The sequence below is a fragment of the Oncorhynchus nerka genome, linkage group LG24 (assembly GCF_034236695.1).
Source record: "Oncorhynchus nerka isolate Pitt River linkage group LG24, Oner_Uvic_2.0, whole genome shotgun sequence".
Classification (NCBI taxonomy): domain Eukaryota; kingdom Metazoa; phylum Chordata; class Actinopteri; order Salmoniformes; family Salmonidae; genus Oncorhynchus; species Oncorhynchus nerka.
The window spans coordinates 1,757,900-1,778,319 of record NC_088419.1 but is presented as its reverse complement, the minus strand read 5'-3'; the positions used below and the strand labels follow the sequence as shown (position 1 = coordinate 1,778,319).

The window sequence follows — 20,420 nt, the reverse complement described above, 5'->3', positions numbered from 1 at the left end:
TCAAAGCTCATCACTAAGCTAAGGACCCTGGGACTAAACACCTCCCTCTGTAACTGGATCCTGGCCTTCTTGACGGGCCGTCCCCAGGTGGTGAGAGTAGGAAACAACGCATCCACCACGCTGATCCTCAACACGGGATTACCTCAGGGGTGTGTGCTTAGTCCCCTCCTGTACTCCCTGTTCACTCACGACTGCATGGCCAGGCACGACTCCAACACCATCATCAAGTTTGCCGATGACACAACAGTGGTAGGCCTGATCATCGAAAACGATGAGACAACAACCTCTCCCTCAACGTGATCAAGACAAAGGAGATGATTGTGGACTACAGGTAAAGGAGGACCAAGCATTCCCCTATTCTCATCAATGGGGCTGTAGTGGAGCAGGTTGAGAGCTTCAAGTTCCTTGGTGTCCACATCACCAACAAACTAACATGGTCCAAACACACTAAGACAGTCGTGAAGAGGGCACGACAAAGAATATTCCCCGTCAGGAAACTGAAAAGATTTGGCATGGGTCCTCAGATCCTCAAATGGTTCTACAGTTGCACCATCGAGAGCATCCTGACTGGTTGCATCACTGCCTGGTATGGAAACTGCTCGGCCTACGACCGCAAGGCACTTCAGAGGGCTTGTTTCCTGCCATCCAGGACCTCTATATAAGGCGGTGTCAGAGGAATGTCCTAAAAATTGTCAAAGACTCAAGTCACCCTAGTCATAGACGGGTTCTCTCTGCTATCGCACGGCAAGCGGTACCGGAGCGCCAAGTCTAGAACCAAAAGGCTCCTTAACAGTTTCTACCCCCAAACCTCTACCTACATGTACATATTACCTCCATTACCTCGACTAACGGTGCCCCCAGCACATTGACTCTGTATGGTACCTGTATATAGCCTCCACATTGACTCTGTACCGGTACCCCCTGTATATAGCCTCCACATTGACTCTGTACCGGTACACCCTGTATATAGCCTCCACATTGACTCTGTACCGTAACACCCTGTATATAGCCTCCACATTGACTCTGTACCCTGTATATAGCCTCCACATTGACTCTGTACCGGTACCCCCTGTATATAGCCTCCACATTGACTCTGTACCGTAACACCCTGTATATAGCCTCCACATTGACTCTGTACCGGTACCCCCTGTATATAGCCTCCACATTGACTCTGTACCGGTACCCCCTGTATATAGCCTCCACATTGACTCTGTACTCAATGTACTCTCATTGACCTCCACTGTGTTAGCTGCTTGTTCATGGCTCATGATGGAACTTTAGTTAGCAACCCATTCAGAGACCGCCACTGTGTTAGCTGCTTGTTCATGGCTCATGATGGAACTTTAGTTAGCAACCCATTCAGAGACCGCCACTGTGTTAGCTGCTTGTTCATGGCTCATGTTGGAACTTTAGTTAGCAACCCATTCAGAGACCGCCACTGTGTTAGCTGTTTGGAATTTTCAATTAAACAATGAGCTGGACATGTTTTTCTGCCAGAGGAGGCTGGTGAGAGGTGCTATAGGAGGACAGGCTCATTGTAATGACTGGAATGGAATGAATGGAGAGGTTTCATAAACAGCAAACATATGGAAGCCACATGTTTGACTCCGTTCCATTTACTCCATCCCAGCCATTACAACAAGCCCGTCCTCCTATGTCTCCCCCCCCTACCAGCCGCCTCTGGTTTCTGCCGTATCAGCGACACAATGAAAGCACTGGAATGGAGGCAACAGTTTCGATGAGCGAATCAAATGCAATGATCTGGGACTGGCTGAAAGCTAAACTCGTAGTAAACAGCTGATCAGATTAGAACATCTACTGGATAATATTAATGTTCTGATGAGAGTTTGACCACTTTAGTGAACTTCATTTCCTTGGTTTTAGTGGACTGCAAAAAACAATTGCAACAAAGTTCGACACCACCATCAAAACGAGAGTCAAAATATACCAAGTACTTTGATTTCATTAGATTTAAGGCTGATCTTGTACAGGTTGTGCAGTTCACAAATGGTATGAGACAAATCACCTGCTCCTCAGCTTTTTGTTCGTCGCTCTGGATAAGAGCGTCTGCTAAATGACTTAAATGTAAATGACACAGATGGTCCCAGAGGCATCGAAGTTACAGCAGCTGCTCCTCACCATACCAACCACAACAGCATCCATAGAGAGGTCATTTCCTGCGCTGAAACTAATAAAGACACAGCCGAAACCGGACTGATGAAGGACGACTCTCATCCCTTGTCATCATCTCCATTGAGACTTGTGAAACTGAGGGCCCAAAGGGAGTTTTACAGTCACTTAGGTCTTTACCCTGAAGGATGGACTTCATTATAAGTAAAAGGATATATTTCCAGTAGCGGGTGAAGAGAGAGATGGATGGAGAAAGAGGAGGGAGAGATGGAGAGCTGGAGGGAGAGGATGAAGTGAGATGGAGAGAGAGGGACAGATTCTGCTGTCCGGACAATCATGGACGTTTTAAATACCCAGCATACATTGCGAAGGAGGCGGCGTATAAAGTTGTTTCTTTGTCCCTCAGTCTGTCATTATGCCGGTCCTGTTATTACCCAGAGTCCTAGTGGATCAAAGTCTCACAGCAAGGATAAAAAAATCTGATCTGTGCTAACCGCTGCTTAGGGAACCAGTCAGGTAGGCCACACCCCTTAGCCCCAATATATCTCAAGTCTACAGGAGAATGAACAAACAGAGGACAGCAGACCCACGCTATGTGTCTGACAGACTGTAACAAACACTTCCCAGCTAGCACATTGGTTCCCTTGGCAGTTTGGAACATATGGTTTCGGTTTCAAATTGGTTGTAGGAAGGAAACCATATGTTTCCTGACTGGTAAAACTGAACATTTTTTATGTTCTTAGAGAACAGAAGTGAAAATATGCTTGTTCTGGGAACGTTTATTTTTAGGTTGGGTTCGTGCAGATAGCCAACAAATTACTACGTTTGGAATGAGACTAACGTGAGGTAAAGAATAATTCATTAATAGAAGACTAATTGATCAGATATTAAAATATCTGAAGAGTTATATTTGGAAAATTATAACTTTATAATCTGCAGATTTTCCTTGGTGCCTCGACTTCCTAGTTAATTACATTTACATGATTAGTTTAATGACGTAATAATAATTACAGAGAATTGATTTGATGAAATAACAGTCACTTTTAATGATGCCAAAGACACGACAATGATAATTCATTTTTTTAGGCATTAATTATGCAAACCCATTTATTTTTGGTGACACCAATAGTCTTCTGTTCTCTATCCATGGAATCAGTCCATTGTGCCACCAGGCTCGAGCTAGCATGCCGCCATGTTTTCTTTACGCATACAAAGCTGTTCATTTTAGTCCATTCAAACAGACCCCATTTCAAAGGAAACCGGCACTCATTAAGATCAGGTGTGGCAAATTAGTGGGCGTGGCCAACACACTTAACAAGGTAGAGGATAAAGAGTGTTTTGTTGAAGAATGGAATGTTCTACGTATCTTGTTTTTAAGGAAGGTTTTCTTAACGTTCTCAGAACAAATTGAGAACTTGACGTGAAATACAACCATGAGTAAACCTGGACGAAACGTTCCCACAGAAGAATGTTGTTTCTTAATGTTCTCTGAACTATTTGAGAACATTCCCAATGTCAAACCAGTTGGAGAACGTTGCTAGAACCAAAATGAAAATGAAATGTAACCATGTTTGAACTTTTGGGAAAATGCTCTTAAAGTAATGAAAAACAATTAGAAAATTATGTTTTTTTTGTCAAGTTACTTAAATGTGCTGTGTTCCAATGCCAATCCTGCACCGTCTCCAGAACGTTGTGGGAAGGTTGTATGATAAATAACCATAGGACAACCACACTCTCACCAAGCTTTAAGAAACATATGGTTCTCAGAACATTATGTGCTAGCTGGGGTAGAAGTGGCTATTTTGAAATTCAACAGAGTTAAAGAGAAACAAATCACAGAGCAAATGTCATTTAATCTGATTCTTGGTGTTAGTTATTGTTTATTTCTAGTGTGTGTGTGAGAGTGTGTGTGTGTGAGTGGGTTAGTGTGCGTACGCGTCAGTGTTGGTGTGTTACCTGGCAGGCGGCGGGGCAGGTCAGTGATGTTGGGCAGGCCGGTGGCTCGGCTGGAGGAGAGGGGCGTGGTGGAGTGGACAGATGGGGAGGTCATAGGACTCAGGTAGGACGGGTAGGACTGCTCATAGGACCAGGAAGGAGACGACTGAGACTGGCGAGGGTCTGGAGGAAGGAGGAGAGGGATGGTTGGGGAGGAGGAGTAGGAGGAGGAGGGGAGGGAGGAGCAGAAAGAGTGTGACTGTTAGCTATTACTGCATAGCTGTTTGTTTCTCTGTTGTCCAGTGTTCCACCTCGACAGGGCCGATGTAATAGATACAGACAACTAGAGAACTAGAATAGGAACTGGAACATAAAAGGCTGTGAGTGTTATAGTTACGGTCTCACCTGGTATCGTTGTCTGTAACTGGGGTTAGAGTGGTTCAAGTTAAGGTCTCACCTGGTATCGTTGTCTGTAACTGGGGTTCGAGTGGTTCAAGGTATGGTCTCACCTGGTATTGAGAAGGTTAAGGGGGGGGTAATGTTATGGTCTCACCTGGTATCTGTATCTGTGTCTGTCCCTGGGGTTGGGGTTAGAGGTATTAGACTCACCTGGTATCTGTGTCTGTCCCTGGGGTTGGGGTTAGAGGTATTAGACTCACCTGGTATCGTTGTCTGTCCCTGGGGTTGGGGTTAGAGGTATTAGACTCACCTGGTATCTGTGTCTGTCCCTGGGGTTGGGGTTAGATGTATTAGACTCCCCTGGTATCTGTGTCTGTCCCTGGGGTTAGGGTTAGAGGTATTAGACTCCCCTGGTATCTGTGTCTGTCCCTGGGGTTGGGGTTAGAGGTATTAGACTCACCTGGTATCTGTGTCTGTCCCTGGGGTTGGGGTAAGAGGTATTAGACTCACCTGGTATCTGTGTCTGTCCCTGGTGGTTGAAGGAGTTGGGTCCGGCGTTGAGTGGCTGTCGTTGGGGTTGTGTCGGCATGGCAACCCTCATGGTTGTCTGTCTGATCCTCTCCAGCTCACTGAGGCGGTCTGAGAACAGCACTGTTTTAGGAGACTCCTCCATCTTCTGACGATGTCCTGTACAACAACAACAACAACAACAACAATGAGACGGTCTGAGAACAGCCCTGTTTTAGGAGACTCCTCCAGCTCACTGAGACTCTGAGAACAGCCCTGTTTTAGGAGACTCTTCCAGCTCACTGAGAGGGTCTGAGAACAGCCCTGTTTTAGGAGACTCTTCCAGCTCACTGAGAGGGTCTGAGAACAGCCCTGTTTTAGGAGACTCTTCCAGCTTCTGACAGCTTCTGGCTGTCTGCATGAATCAAGATAGAATATGTTATAAAACTCAGGCTATCTTGATTCATGCAGACAGCCTTAGGTTTATAACATATTCTATCCTGATTCACGCAGACAACCTGATGCTGTGCACCATATGAAAGATACAATACTGCTGTCTGTTTTCAACTGCACAATTACAGAACTGATTAATAACCCTGCCAACGATACACTTCTAGAACTCATTAATAACAGTCCCCAAAAACACTTCTAGATTTATAATTAAATCGTCCCCAAATATACACTGTTAGAGCTCATTAATAACCCCAACAGTCACCAACTATAAACTTCTATAACTCATTAATATCCCCCCAACTATACACTTCTAGAACTAATTAATATCCCCCCAACTATACACTTCTATAACTCATTAATATCCCCACCAACTATACACTTCTATAACTAATTAATATCCCCACCAACTATACACTTCTATAACTAATTAATAACCCCCAACTCACTTCTATAACTAATTAATAAACTATACACTTCTATAACTCATTAATATCCCCCCAACTATACACTTCTATAACTAATTAATATCCCCCAACTATACACTTCTATAACTCCCCCAAATAACACTTCTATAACTCATTAATACAACTATACACTTCTATAACTCATTAATATCCCCCAACTAATTAACTAATTAATATCCCCCAACTATACACTTCTATAACTCATTAATATCCCCCCAACTATACACTTCTATAACTCATTAATATCCCCCCAACTATACACTTCTATAACTCATTAATATCCCCCCCAACTATACACTTCTAGAACTAATTAATAACCCCCAACTATACACTTCTAGAACTAATTAATAACCCCTAACTCACACTTCTAGAACTAATTAATAACCCCCAACTATACACTTCTAGAACTAATTAATAACCCCCAACTATACACTTCTAGAACTAATTAATAACCCCCAACTATACACTTCTAGAACTAATTAATAACCCCCCAACTATACACTTCTATAACTAATTAATAACCCCCAACTATACACTTCTAGAACTAATTAATAACCCCCAACTATACACTTCTAGAACTAATTAATAACCCCCAACTATACACTTCTATAACTAATTAATAACCCCCAACTCCACACTTCTAGAACTAATTAATAACCCCCAACTATACACTTCTAGAACTAATTAATAACCCCCCAACTATACACTTCTAGAACTAATTAATAACCCCCAACTATACACTTCTAGAACTAATTAATAACCCCCAACTATACACTTCTAGAACTAATTAATAAAACTACACATTTCTAGAAGGCATTAATAACCCCCCAACTATACACTTCTAGAACGTATTAATAACCCTCGAACTACACACTTCTGGAACTCATTAATATCCCCACCAACTATACACTTCTAGAACTCATTAATAACAATGTCCAACTATACACTTCTATAACTCATTAATAACAATGTCCAACTATACACTTCTAGAACTCATTAATTAATAACCCCCCAACTATACACTTCTATAACTCATTAATATCCCCACCAACTATACACTTCTATAACTCATTAATATCCCCACCAACTATACACTTCTAGAACTCATTAATATCCCCCCCAACTATACACTTCTATAACTCATTAATATCCCCACCAACTATACACTTCTTTAACTCATTAATATCCCCCAACTATACACTTCTATAACTCATTAATATCCCCCCAACTATACACTTCTATAACTAATTAATAACCCCCAACTATACACTTCTAGAACTAATTAATAACCCCCAACTATACACTTCTATAACTAATTAATAACCCCCCAACCCTTCTAGAACTAATTAATAACCCCAAGAATAACTAATTAATAACCCCCAACTATACACTTTCTATAACTAATTAATATAACCCCCAACTATACACTTCTATAACTCATTAATATCCCCCCAACTATACACTTCTATAACTCATTAATATCCCCCCAACTATACACTTCTAGAACTCATTAATATCCCCCCAACTATACACTTCTATAACTCATTAATATCCCCCAACTATACACTTCTATAACTCATTAATATCCCCCCAACTATACACTTCTATAACATTAATATCCCCCAATTAATTAATATCCCAACCCCCAACTATACACTTCTATAACTCATTAATATCCCCCCAACTATACACTTCTATAACTCATTAATATCCCCCAACTATACACTTCTAGAACTCATTAATTAATACTACACCTATAACTCATTAATACACCAACTATACACTTCTAGAACTCATTAATATAACTTACTTCTATAACTCATTAATATCCCCCAACTATACACTTCTATAACTCATTAATATCCCCCAACTATACACTTCTATAACTCATTAATATCCCCCCAACTATACACTTCTATAACTCATTAATATCCCCCCAACTATACACTTCTATAACTCATTAATATCCCCCAACTATACACTTCTAGAACTAATTAATAACCCCCCAACTATACACTTCTAGAACTCATTAATATCCCCCCAACTTAATAACTCAGAACTCATTAATATCCCCCAACTATACACTTCTAGAACTCATTAATATCCCCCCAACTATACACTTCTAGAACTCATTAATATCCCCCAACTATACACTTCTAGAACTCATTAATATCCCCCCAACTATACACTTCTAGAACTCATTAATATAATTAATAACTCCCCCAACTATACACTTCTATAACTCATTAATATCCCCCCAACTATACACTTCTATAACTCATTAATATCCCCCCAACTATACACTTCTATAACTCATTAATATCCCCCCAACTATACACTTCTATAACTCATTAATATCCCCCAACTATACACTTCTATAACTCATTAATATCCCCCCAACTATACACTTCTAGAACTCATTAATATCCCCCAACTATACACTTCTATAACTCATTAATATCCCCCCCAACTATATAACTTCTATAACTCATTAATATCCCCCCCAACTATACACTTCTATAACTCATTAATATCCCCCCAACTATACACTTCTATAACTCATTAATATCCCCCCAACTATACACTTCTATAACTCATTAATATCCCCACCAACTAGAACTCATTAATATCCCCCCCCCAACTATACACTTCTATAACTCATTAATATCCCCCAACTATAACTCATTAATATCCCCCAACTATACACTTCTATAACATTAATATCCCCCCCAACTATACACTTCTATAACTCCCCAACTATACACTTCTAGAACATTAATACAACTTCTAGAACATTATATCCCCCCAATTATACTTCTAGAACTCATTAATATCCCCAACTAACACTATAACATTAATATCCCCCAACTATACACTTCTATAACATTAATATAATAATAATAACTCATTAATATCCCCCCAACTATACACTTCTATAACTCATTAATATCCCCCAACTAACACTTCTAGAACTCATTAATATCCCCCAACTATACACTTCTATAACTCATTAATACCAACTATACACTTCTATAACTCATTAATATCCCCCAACTATACACTTCTAGAACTCACTTCTAAAACTCATTAATATCCCCCCAACTATACACTTCTATAACTCATTAATATCCCCCCAACTATACACTTAACTCATTAAACTCATTACACTTATATAACTCCCCCCCAACTATACACTTCTATAACTCATTAATATCCCCATCCCACCAACTATACACTTCTATAACCAACTATACACTTCTATAACTCATTAATATCCCCACCAACTATACACTTCTATAACTCATTAATATCCCCCCAACTATACACTTCTATAACTCATTAATATCCCCCAACTATACACTTCTATAACTCATTAATATCCCCAACCCCTATAACTCATTAAACTATACACTTCTATAACTCATTAATATCCCCCCAACTATACACTTCCCCCCAACTCATTAATATCCCCACCAACTATACACTTCTATAACTCATTAATATCCCCCAACTATACACTTCTATAACTCATTAATTAATATCCCCCCAACTATACACTTCTATAACTCATTAATTAACTATACACCTATAACTCATTAATATCCCCCCAACTATACACTTCTATAACTCATTAATAACCCCCCAACTATACACTTCTATAACTCATTAATATCCCCCCCCTAGAACTCATTAATATACACTTCTATAACTCATTAATATCCCCCCAACTATACACTTCTAGAATAACTCATTAATATCCCCCCACTTCTAGAACTCATTAATATCCCCCCAACTATACACTTCTATAACTCATTAATATCCCCCAACTATACACTTCTATAACTCATTAATATCCCCCCAACTATACACTTCTATAACTCATTAATATCCCCCAACTATACACTTCTAGAACTCATTAATATCCCCCAACTATACAGAACTCATTAATATCCCCCCAACTATAACTCATTAATATCCCCCCAACTATACACTTCTATAACTCATTAATATCCCCCAACTATACACTTCTATAACTCATTAATATAATATCTTCTATAACTCATTAATATCCCCCAACTATACACTTCTAGAACTCATTAATATCCCCCAACTATACACTTCTATAACTCATTAATATCCCCCCAACTATACACTTCTACACTTCTAACTCATTAATATCCCCCAACTATACACTTCTAGAACTCATTAATATCCCCCCAACTATACACTAGAACTCATTAATATCCCCCAACTATACACTTCTAGAACTCATTAATATCCCCCAACTATACACTTCTATAACTCATTAATATCCCCCCAACTATACACTTCTAGAACTCATTAATCCCCCAACTATACACTTCTATAACTCATTAATATCCCCCCAACTATACACTTCTATAACTCATTAATATCCCCCCCAACTATACACTTCTAACTCATTAATATCCCCCAACTATACACTTCTATAACTCATTAATATCCCCCCCCAACTATACACTTCTATAACTCATTAATATCCCCAACTATACACTTATATAACTCATTAATATCCCCCCAACTAATACACTTCTATAACTCATTAATATCCCCCAACTATACACTTCTATAACTCATTAATATCCCCCCAACTATACACTTCTATAACTCATTAATAACTATACACTTCTATAACTCATTAATATCCCCCAACTATACACTTCTATAACTCATTAATATCCCCCCCAACTATACACTTCTATAACTCATTAATATCCCCACCAACTATACACTTCTATAACTCATTTATATCCCCCCCAACTATACACTATCTATAACTCATTAATATCTATAACCCCCAACTATACACTTCTATAACTCATTAATATCCCCACCAACTATACACTTCTATAACTCATTAATATCCCCCCAACTATACACTTCTATAACTCATTAATATCCCCCAACTATACACTTCTATAACTCATTAATATCCCCCCCAACTATACACTTCTATAACTCATTAATATCCCCCAACTATACACTTCTATAACTCATTAATATCAATATAACTCATTAATATCCCCACCAACTATACACTTCTATAACTCATTAATATATCCCCCCCCTATAACTATACACTATCTCTATAACTCATTAATATCCCCCCAACTATACACTTCTATAACTCATTAATATCCCCCCCAACTATACACTTCTATAACTCCCCCCAACTATACACTTCTATAACTCATTAATATCCCCCAACTATACACTTCTATAACTCATTAATATCCCCCCAACTATACACTTCTATAACTCATTAATATTAACTATACACTTCTATAACTCCCAACTATACACTATAACTATTAATAACCCCCAACTAATATCCCCCCAACTATACACTTCTATAACTCATTAATATCCCCCAACTATACACTTCTATAACTCATTAATATCCCCCCCAACTATACACTTCTAGAACTCATTAATATCCCCCCCAACTATACACTTCTATAACTCATTAATTACCGGGATTGGGTATGTTGCTTTCTAAATGTAATATGTTACAGTTACTAGTTACCTGTCCAAAATTGTAATCGGTAACGTAACTTTTGGATTACCCCAAACTCAGTAACGTAATCTGATTACTTTCAGTTACTTTTAGATTACTTTCCCCTTAAGAGACATTAGAAGAAGACAAAAAAAAATGTATTGTTACCAATTGAACAACATCTATTGCAGGATAAATCAATGTTAAAGTTTACACAGCTGGTTGTAAAATTGTACTTTATGGGTTAGTTACTTTCTACTACATATAATAACATGATTAAACCATATCTTTAATATGATGATATCTTTACATTAAAAACCGGTCTATCGGAATTCCAGTCATTCCAATAAATGTTATACCCCTTGATCTTCAAGAACAGGACTTGGAAATATGGAAGTATAGATTAGCCAAACTGTTTTACATGAGCATGACCCCAAAACTATGAACTTATTAGCCAGCCCTACTCTGTTGTTTAAGATTTAGTTGTCATGGAGGACTGATTGGGCTCATTGATTCGAGTTGAAAAATGAATGCTGATGGAATGGCTTTGAGCACTACTGAGAAGTGCTATTTACATGTGAAAAATAAATGCCACATGCTGCATTTGCAACAGACCTATTGTTTACCTTTTTGTTGGTGGCACTTTGATATATTGATAATATGCAGCTATAATTTGTTAATAACCCCCCTCAACTATACACTTCTAGAACGCTTTAATAACAGTCCAACTATAAACATCTAGATCTAATTAATAACAGTCCAACTATAAACATCTAGATCTAATTAATAACAGTCCCAAACTATAAATTGGGAAAGTATTCAGACCCCTTGACATTTTCCAAATGTTGTTACGTTACAGCCTTATTCTAAAATAGATATATTTTTAAAATCATCATCAATCTACACACAATGTGCCACAATGACAAAGTAAAAACAGGTTTTTCGAAATGTTTGCAAATGCATTAAACATTTGTAAAAATAAATACCTTATTTACATAAGTATTCAGACCATTTGCTATGTGACTCAAAATTGCACTCAGGTGCATCCTGTTTCCATTGATCATCCTTGAGATGTTTTCTACAACTTGATTGGAGTCCACCTGTTGTAAATTCTATTGATTGGACATGATTTGGAAAGGCACACACCTTAATATTTAAGTTCCTACAGTTGGGCATGTCAGAGCAAAAACCAAGCCATAAGGTCAGAGGTCAGAGGTCAGAGGAACTGTCCGTTGAACTCCGGGAAATGATTGTGTCGAGGCAAAGATCTAGGGAAGGGTACCAACACATGTAACTTCCACAAAGCTGTGAACGATCTGAGAGATCTGAGAGACAAGGCAAAAAGAGCCTTCTTTGCCATCAAAAGGAACATAAAATTTGACATACCAAATAGGATCTGGCTAAAAATACTTGAATCAGTTAAAGAATCTATTGCCCTTTATGGTTGTGAGGTCTGGGTTCCGCTCACCAACCAAGACTTCACAAAATCGGACAAACACCAAATTGAGACTCGGCACGCAGAATTCTGCAAAAATATCCTCCATGTACAACGTAGAACACCAAATAATGCAGAGTAGAATTAGGCCGATACCCGTTAATTATCAACATCCAGAAATGAGACATTACATTCTACAACCACCTAAAAGGAAGCGATTCCCAAACCTTCCATAACAAAGCCATCACCTACAGAGAGATGAACCTGGAGAAGAGTCCCCTAAGCAAGCTGGTCCTGGGGCTCTGTTCACAAACACAAACACACCCTACAGAGCCCCTACAGGCTCTGTAGGGTGTGTTTGTGTTTGTGAACAGAGCCCCAGGACAGCAGCACAATTACACGCAACCAATCATGAGAAAACAAAAAGAAAATTACTTGACACATTTGGAAAGAATTCACAAAAGCATAGAGCAAACTAGAATGATATTTGTCCCTAAACAGAGAGTACACAGTGGCACACCTGACCACTGTGACTGACCCAAACTTAAGGAAAGCTTTGACTATGTACAGACTCAGTGAGCATAGCCTTGCTATTGAGAAAGGCCGCCGTAGGCAGACCTGGCTCTCAAGAGAAGACAGGCTATGTGCTCACTGCCCACAAAATGAGGTGGAAACTGAGCTGCACTTCCTAACCTCCTGCCAAATGTATGACCATATTAGAGAGACATATTTCCCCCAGATTACACAGATCCACAAAGAATTAGAAAACAAACCCAATTTTGATAAACTCCCATATCTACTGGGTGAAATACCACAGTGTGACATCACAGCAGCAAGATGTGACCTGTTGCCAAAAGAAAAGGTCAACCAGTGAAGAACAAACACCATTGTAAATACAACCCATATTTATCTTTATTTATTTTCCCTTTTGTACTTGTCACACCCTGATCTGTTTCACCTGTCCTTGTGCTCGTCTCCACCCCCCTCCAGGTGTCACCCCTAGGGGAGAGGGGGGGTTACTGTCACACCCTGATCTGTTTCACCTGTCCTTGTGCTTGTCCCCTCCAGGTGTCACCCCTAGGGGAGAGGGGGGGTTACTGTCACACCCTGATCTGTTTCACCTGTCCTTGTGCTCGTCTCCACCCCCCTCCAGGTGTCACCCCTAGGGGAGAGGGGGGGTTACTGTCACACCCTGATCTGTTTCACCTGTCCTTGTGCTTGTCCCCTCCAGGTGTCACCCCTAGGGGAGAGGGGGGGTTACTGTCACACCCTGATCTGTTTCACCTGTCCTTGTGCTTGTCCCCTCCAGGTGTCACCCCTAGGGGAGAGGGGGGGTTACTGTCACACCCTGATCTGTTTCACCTGTCCTTGTGCTTGTCCCCTCCAGGTGTCACCAATAGGGGAGAGGGGGGGTTACTGTCACACCCTGATCTGTTTCACCTGTCCTTGTGCTTGTCCCCTCCAGGTGTCACCCCTAGGGGAGAGGGGGGGGTTACTGTCACACCCTGATCTGTTTCACCTGTCCTTGTGCTTGTCCCCTCCAGGTGTCACCCCTAGGGGAGAGGGGGGGTTACTGTCACACCCTGATCTGTTTCACCTGTCCTTGTGCTTGTCCCCTCCAGGTGTCACCCCTAGGGGAGAGGGGGGGTTACTGTCACACCCTGATCTGTTTCACCTGTCCTTGTGCTTGTCCCCTCCAGGTGTCGCCCATCATCCCCATGATCCCCTGTGTATTTATACTTGTGTTTTCTGTCTGTCTGTGCCAGTTCCTCTTGTTTGCCCAGTCAACCAGCGGTTTTCTCATAGCTCCTGTTTTTCCCAATATCTGTTTTTCCTCATCCTCCTGGTTCTGACCCTTGCCTGTCCTGACCTTGAGCCTGCCTGCCCCTGACCTTGAGCCTGCCTGCCCCTGACCTTGAGCCTGCCTGCCCCTGACCTTGAGCCTGCCTGCCCCTGACCTTGAGCCTGCCTGCCCCTGACCTTGAGCCTGCCTGCCCCTGACCTTGAGCCTGCCTGCCCCTGACCTTGAGCCTGCCTGCCCCTGACTCTGAGCCTGCCTGCCCCTGACCTTGAGCCTGCCTGCCCCTGACCTTGAGCCTGCCTGCCCCTGACCTTGAGCCCGCCTGCCCCTGACCTTGAGCCCGCCTGCCCCTGACCTTGAGCCCGCCTGCCCCTGACCTTGAGCCTGCCTGCCCTTGACCTTGAGCCTGCCTGCCCCTGACCTTGAGCCCGCCTGCCCCTGACCTTGAGCCTGCCTGCCCCTGATCTTGAGCCTGCCTGCCGGTCTATACCGTTTTGGACTCTGACCTGGTTATAAACTCTTGCATGTCCCCGACCTGTCTTTTGCCTACCCCTTGGACATTGTTACAACACTGTATACATTTGAAATGTCTGTGAGTGTAATGTTTACTGCTTATTTTTATTGTTTTGAGAGAGAGAGAGAGAGAGAGAGAGAGCGAGAGAGAGAGAGAGAGAGAGAGAGAGAGACAGAGAGACAGAGAGAGAGAGAGAGAGAGAGAGAGAGAGAGAGACAGAGAGACAGAGAGAGAGAGAGAGAGAGAGAGAGACAGAGAGACAGAGAGAGAGAGAGAGAGAGAGAGAGACAGAGAGACACACAGAGAGAGAGACAGAGAGAGAGAGAGAGAGAGAGAGACAGAGAGACACACAGAGAGAGAGACAGAGAGAGAGACAGAGAGAGAGAGAGAGACAGAGAGACAGAGAGAGAGAGAGAGAGAGAGAGAGACAGAGAGACACACAGAGAGAGAGAGAGAGACAGAGAGAGAGAGAGACAGAGAGACAGAGAGAGAGAGAGAGAGAGAGAGAGAGACAGAGAGACAGAGACAGAGAGAGAGAGAGAGAGAGAGAGAGACAGAGAGACACACAGAGAGAGAGACAGAGAGAGAGAGAGAGAGAGAGACAGAGAGACACACAGAGAGAGAGACAGAGAGACAGAGAGAGAGAGAGAGAGAGAGAGAGACAGAGAGACAGAGACAGAGAGAGAGAGAGAGAGAGAGAGACAGAGAGACACAGAGAGAGAGAGAGAGACAGAGAGAGAGACAGAGAGACAGAGAGAGAGAGAGAGAGAGAGAGAGAGAGAGAGACAGAGAGACAGAGAGAGAGAGAGAGAGAGAGAGAGAGAGACAGAGAGACACACAGAGAGAGAGAGCGAGACAGAGAGAGAGAGAGCGAGACAGAGAGACAGAGAGAGAGAGAGAGACAGAGAGACACACAGAGAGAGAGAGAGACAGAGAGAGAGAGACAGAGACAGAGAGAGAGACAGAGAGAGAGAGAGAGAGCGAGACAGAGAGACAGAGAGAGAGAGAGAGAGACAGAGAGACACACAGAGAGAGAGAGAGAGACAGAGAGAGAGAGACAGAGACAGAGAGAGAGACAGAGAGAGAGACAGAGAGAGAGAGACAGAGACAGAGAGAGAGAGAGAGAGAGAGAGAGAGAGAGAATATGAAATAACAGCTGTGGTCTGGGCCCTGACTGTGGTCAGTAGGTTTATCCAAGTCCAGGAGAATATATGGACGTTCCACTGTCAACAACACTAGCTGGGATAAATACCACAAACTACTTCTCATTGTGTGTAAGAGACCTCATCTCCATTAGTTAGGTGTCCCTGACAGTAAATACAGTTTGTTTATGACATAATTACACTTTATAGAGAATGTCTACAGTTGATTGACTCATTGCTGTGAACCTTATCTGGCCAGAGGGCTGAGTGTTGAGCCTGGGTTAGAGGAGTTGTGTGTTAAGAGCGGGAAATGGGATGACTGGAGAGCTGAAGGGAAAGTCCCTGAGATTCCCATCATCCAGAGAAAACAATCAAGCTGGCAAAAGAGTCTAACACTTCTCTGTTTGGTATCACTAACACAGGAATGGGTAATTCAGTCCTCGGGGGGGCCGGAGTGGAGTCACACTCCCCCTAGCAAACACAGCTGATTAAACTAGGTAAATCCCTGCAACAGAACAGTTTTGTATTTAGCTTTATGGCCACATCTGTAACCAAAAGCTAAATATTTTGGGGGATAGTGATATTTAGAGCGTATGATTCCACAGTTGATTTCATACAACTGTATATAACCACCCCTCCCCCTTTTTTTCAGTCTGTCACACCTGAACATGTTGTACTCAGCAATGTCCTTAAGCAGGATGGAGCCATTTAGTCTCTGTGAGAACCAAAAACATCTGAGCTCATGTCAGGCAGATATCAAGAAGGTCCACTTTTGACATCAATCTCCGTACGTTGATATGTAACAGCCCAAACCCTCTAAGTGATTTGAAAACGGAGGGTGTATCCATATTTAGGGTAATTAAATGATATAACATATAATTGTAAACATATTAAATAATAGCACTGGACGAGCTGACCACAGATGTCTTCCAAATGGGCTAACAGAGCTAACAAAGGAATTCAACTGTACGGTCTTAGATTATTATTGACAATATTAATAATATATAATAATATATAATAATAAAATAATATATAATAATATATCAAATATAATAATATAATAATATATAATAATATATAATAATATAATAATATAATAATATATAATAATATATAATAATATATCAAATATAATAATATATAATAATATATCAAATATAATAATATATAATAATATATCAAATATAATAATATATAATAATATATCAAATATAATAATATAATAATATATAATAATATAATAATATATAATAATATAATAATATAATAATATATAATAAGATATAATAATATAATAATATAATAATATATAATAATATAATAATATAATAATATATAATAATATATAATAATATATCAAATATAATAATATATAATAATATAATAATATAATAATATAATAATATATAATAATATAATAAAATATAATAATATAATAATATATAATAATATAATAATATATAATAATATAATAATATAATAATATATAATAATATAATAATATATAATAATATATATCAAATATAATAATATATAATAATATATAATAATATATATCAAATATAATAATATATAATAATATATAATAATATATAATGATGTAATAATATATAATAATATATAATAATATATAATAATATAATAATATATAATAATATATAATAATATAATAATATATAATAATATAATAATATATAATAATATAATATATAATAATATAATAATATATAATAATATAATAATATAATAATTTATCATAATATATAATAATATATAATAATATAATAATATATAATAATATGTAGATATAATCTGCAGCAGTACGATGATAACGCTGTGAAGTAGAGGGAATGGGATGTTTATATTTTATAAATTCCACGTTGGTCAAATTGAATTTGAAAACGACATGTGTAGACATGTGAAATGTTCACTGACAATGCAGAGTTACCAATAAAGGACGCTATAAACAGGAAGTACCGGTACCGAGTAGTGGTGGAACAATGCAGAGTTACCAATAAAGGACGCTATAAACAGGAAGTACCGGTACCGAGCAGTGGGGGCAAACTCCAACACTCAGACATTATTACAGATAGCCAGGGGCACGCTCCAACACTCAGACATTATTACAGATAGCCAGGGGCACGCTCCAACACTCAGACATCATTACAGATAGCCAGGGGCACGCTCCAACACTCAGACATCATTACAGATAGCCAGGGGCACGCTCCAACACTCAGACATTATTACAGATAGCCAGGGGCAACACTCCAACACTCAGACATCATTACAGATAGCCAGGGGCACGCTCCAACACTCAGACATTATTACAGATAGCCAGGGGAACGCTCCAACACTCAGACATTATTACAGATAGCCAGGGGAACGCTCCAACACTCAGACATCATTACAGATAGCCAGGGGCACGCTCCAACACTCAGACATTATTATTTACAAAAGATGCCTTTGTTTTTAGTGAGTCCTCCAGATTAGAGGCAGTAGGGATGTTCTCTGTTTAGTGAGACCTCCAGATTAGAGGCAGTAGGGATGTTCTCTGTTTAGTGAGTCCTCCAGATTAGAGGCAGTAGGGATGTTCTCTGTTTAGTGAGTCCTCCAGATCAGAGGCAGTAGGGATGTTCTCTGTTTAGTGAGTCCTCCAGATCAGAGGCAGTAGGGATGTTCTCTGTTTAGTGAGTCCTCCAGATTAGAGGCAGTAGGGATGTTCTCTGTTTAGTGAGTCCTCTAGAACAGAGGCAGTAGGGATGACCAGGGATGTTCTCTGCTTAGTGAGTCCTCAAGATCAGAGGCAGTAGGGATGACCACGGATGTTCTCTGTTTAGTGAGTCCTCCAGATTAGAGGCAGTAGGGATGACCAGGGATGTTCTCTGTTTAGTGAGTCCTCCAGATCAGAGGCAGTAGGGATGACCAGGGATGTTCTCTGTTTAGTGAGTCCTCCAGATCAGAGGCAGTAGGGATGACCAGGGATGTTCTCTGTTTAGTGAGTCCTCCAGATCAGAGGCAGTAGGGATGACCAGGGATGTTCTCTGTTTAGTGAGTCCTCCAGATCAGAGGCAGTAGGGATGACCAGGGATGTTCTCTGTTTAGTGAGTCCTCCAGATCAGAGGCAGTAGGGATGACAAGGGATGTTCTCTTGACAAGTGTGTGAATTGAAACATTTTCCTGTCCTGCTAAACATTCAAAATGTATCGAGTACTTTTCGGAATCACACGAATCAGACAGTCAGACGAATCAGACATTCAGATAAATCACACGAATCAGACAGTCAGACGAATCAGACATTCAGATGAATCACATGAATCAGACAGTCAGATGAATCAGACTGTCAGATGAATCACATGAATCAGACAGTCAGATGAATCACATGAATCAGACAGTCAGATGAATCAGACAGTCAGATGAATCACACGAATCAGACAGTCAGATGAATCAGACTGTCAGATGAATCACATGAATCAGACAGTCAGATGAATCACATGAATCAGACAGTCAGATGAATCAGACTGTCAGATGAATCACACGAATCAGACAGTCAGATGAATCAGACAGTCAGATGAATCACACGAATCAGACAGTCAGATGAATCAGACAGTCAGATGAATCACATGAATCAGACAGTCAGATGAATCAGACAGTCAGATGAATCACACGAATCAGACAGTCAGATGAATCAGACTGTCAGATGAATCACATGAATCAGACAGTCAGATGAATCACATGAATCAGACAGTCAGACAAATGTATGGAGTAAAAAATACATTATTTTATTTTGGAATGTAGTGAAGTAAAAGTTGTCAAAAATATAAATAGTTAAGTAAAGTACAGATACCCCCCCCAAAAAATGTAAGTAGTATTTTAAAGTATGTGATGAGGTACTTGAGGTGATTAAAATTTTCACTGATCATAAGTTTATTTCTACATGTTTCTGCCATCGTTTCCTATGACTGAGAAGAGCAGCGATCACTAACCTCGATTTGAACGAAGACTCCTACTTCAATGAACCTTCAGCGCAGGACATAGGCCCTAATCCCTGGATAATATACAGTTCACTGGGTTTTCGACAGGACGGAACGTCCGGTAAGATCTCTT

At 40.1% G+C, this 20,420-nt stretch overlaps 1 protein-coding gene and 1 long non-coding RNA gene across 2 annotated transcripts in view; one reads left to right on the top strand and one right to left on the bottom strand.

Annotated features, from left to right (window-relative positions):
* Positions 1-20,420, bottom strand: part of LOC115125436 (runt-related transcription factor 2-like) — a 195,991-nt gene that overhangs the window by 33,633 nt on the left and 141,938 nt on the right. Inside the window, exons 5-6 of the mRNA XM_065008540.1 lie at positions 4,975-5,151; positions 4,087-4,248 (exon numbers count right to left, since the gene is read on the bottom strand). Coding sequence (XP_064864612.1) covers positions 4,087-4,248; positions 4,975-5,151 — 339 coding nt within the window. The remainder of the gene's footprint in view (positions 1-4,086; positions 4,249-4,974; positions 5,152-20,420) is intronic.
* Positions 1-20,420, top strand: part of LOC135564270 (uncharacterized) — a 55,752-nt gene that overhangs the window by 31,963 nt on the left and 3,369 nt on the right. Inside the window, exon 2 of the long non-coding RNA XR_010460832.1 lies at positions 20,284-20,408. This is a non-coding gene — a long non-coding RNA (uncharacterized LOC135564270). The remainder of the gene's footprint in view (positions 1-20,283; positions 20,409-20,420) is intronic.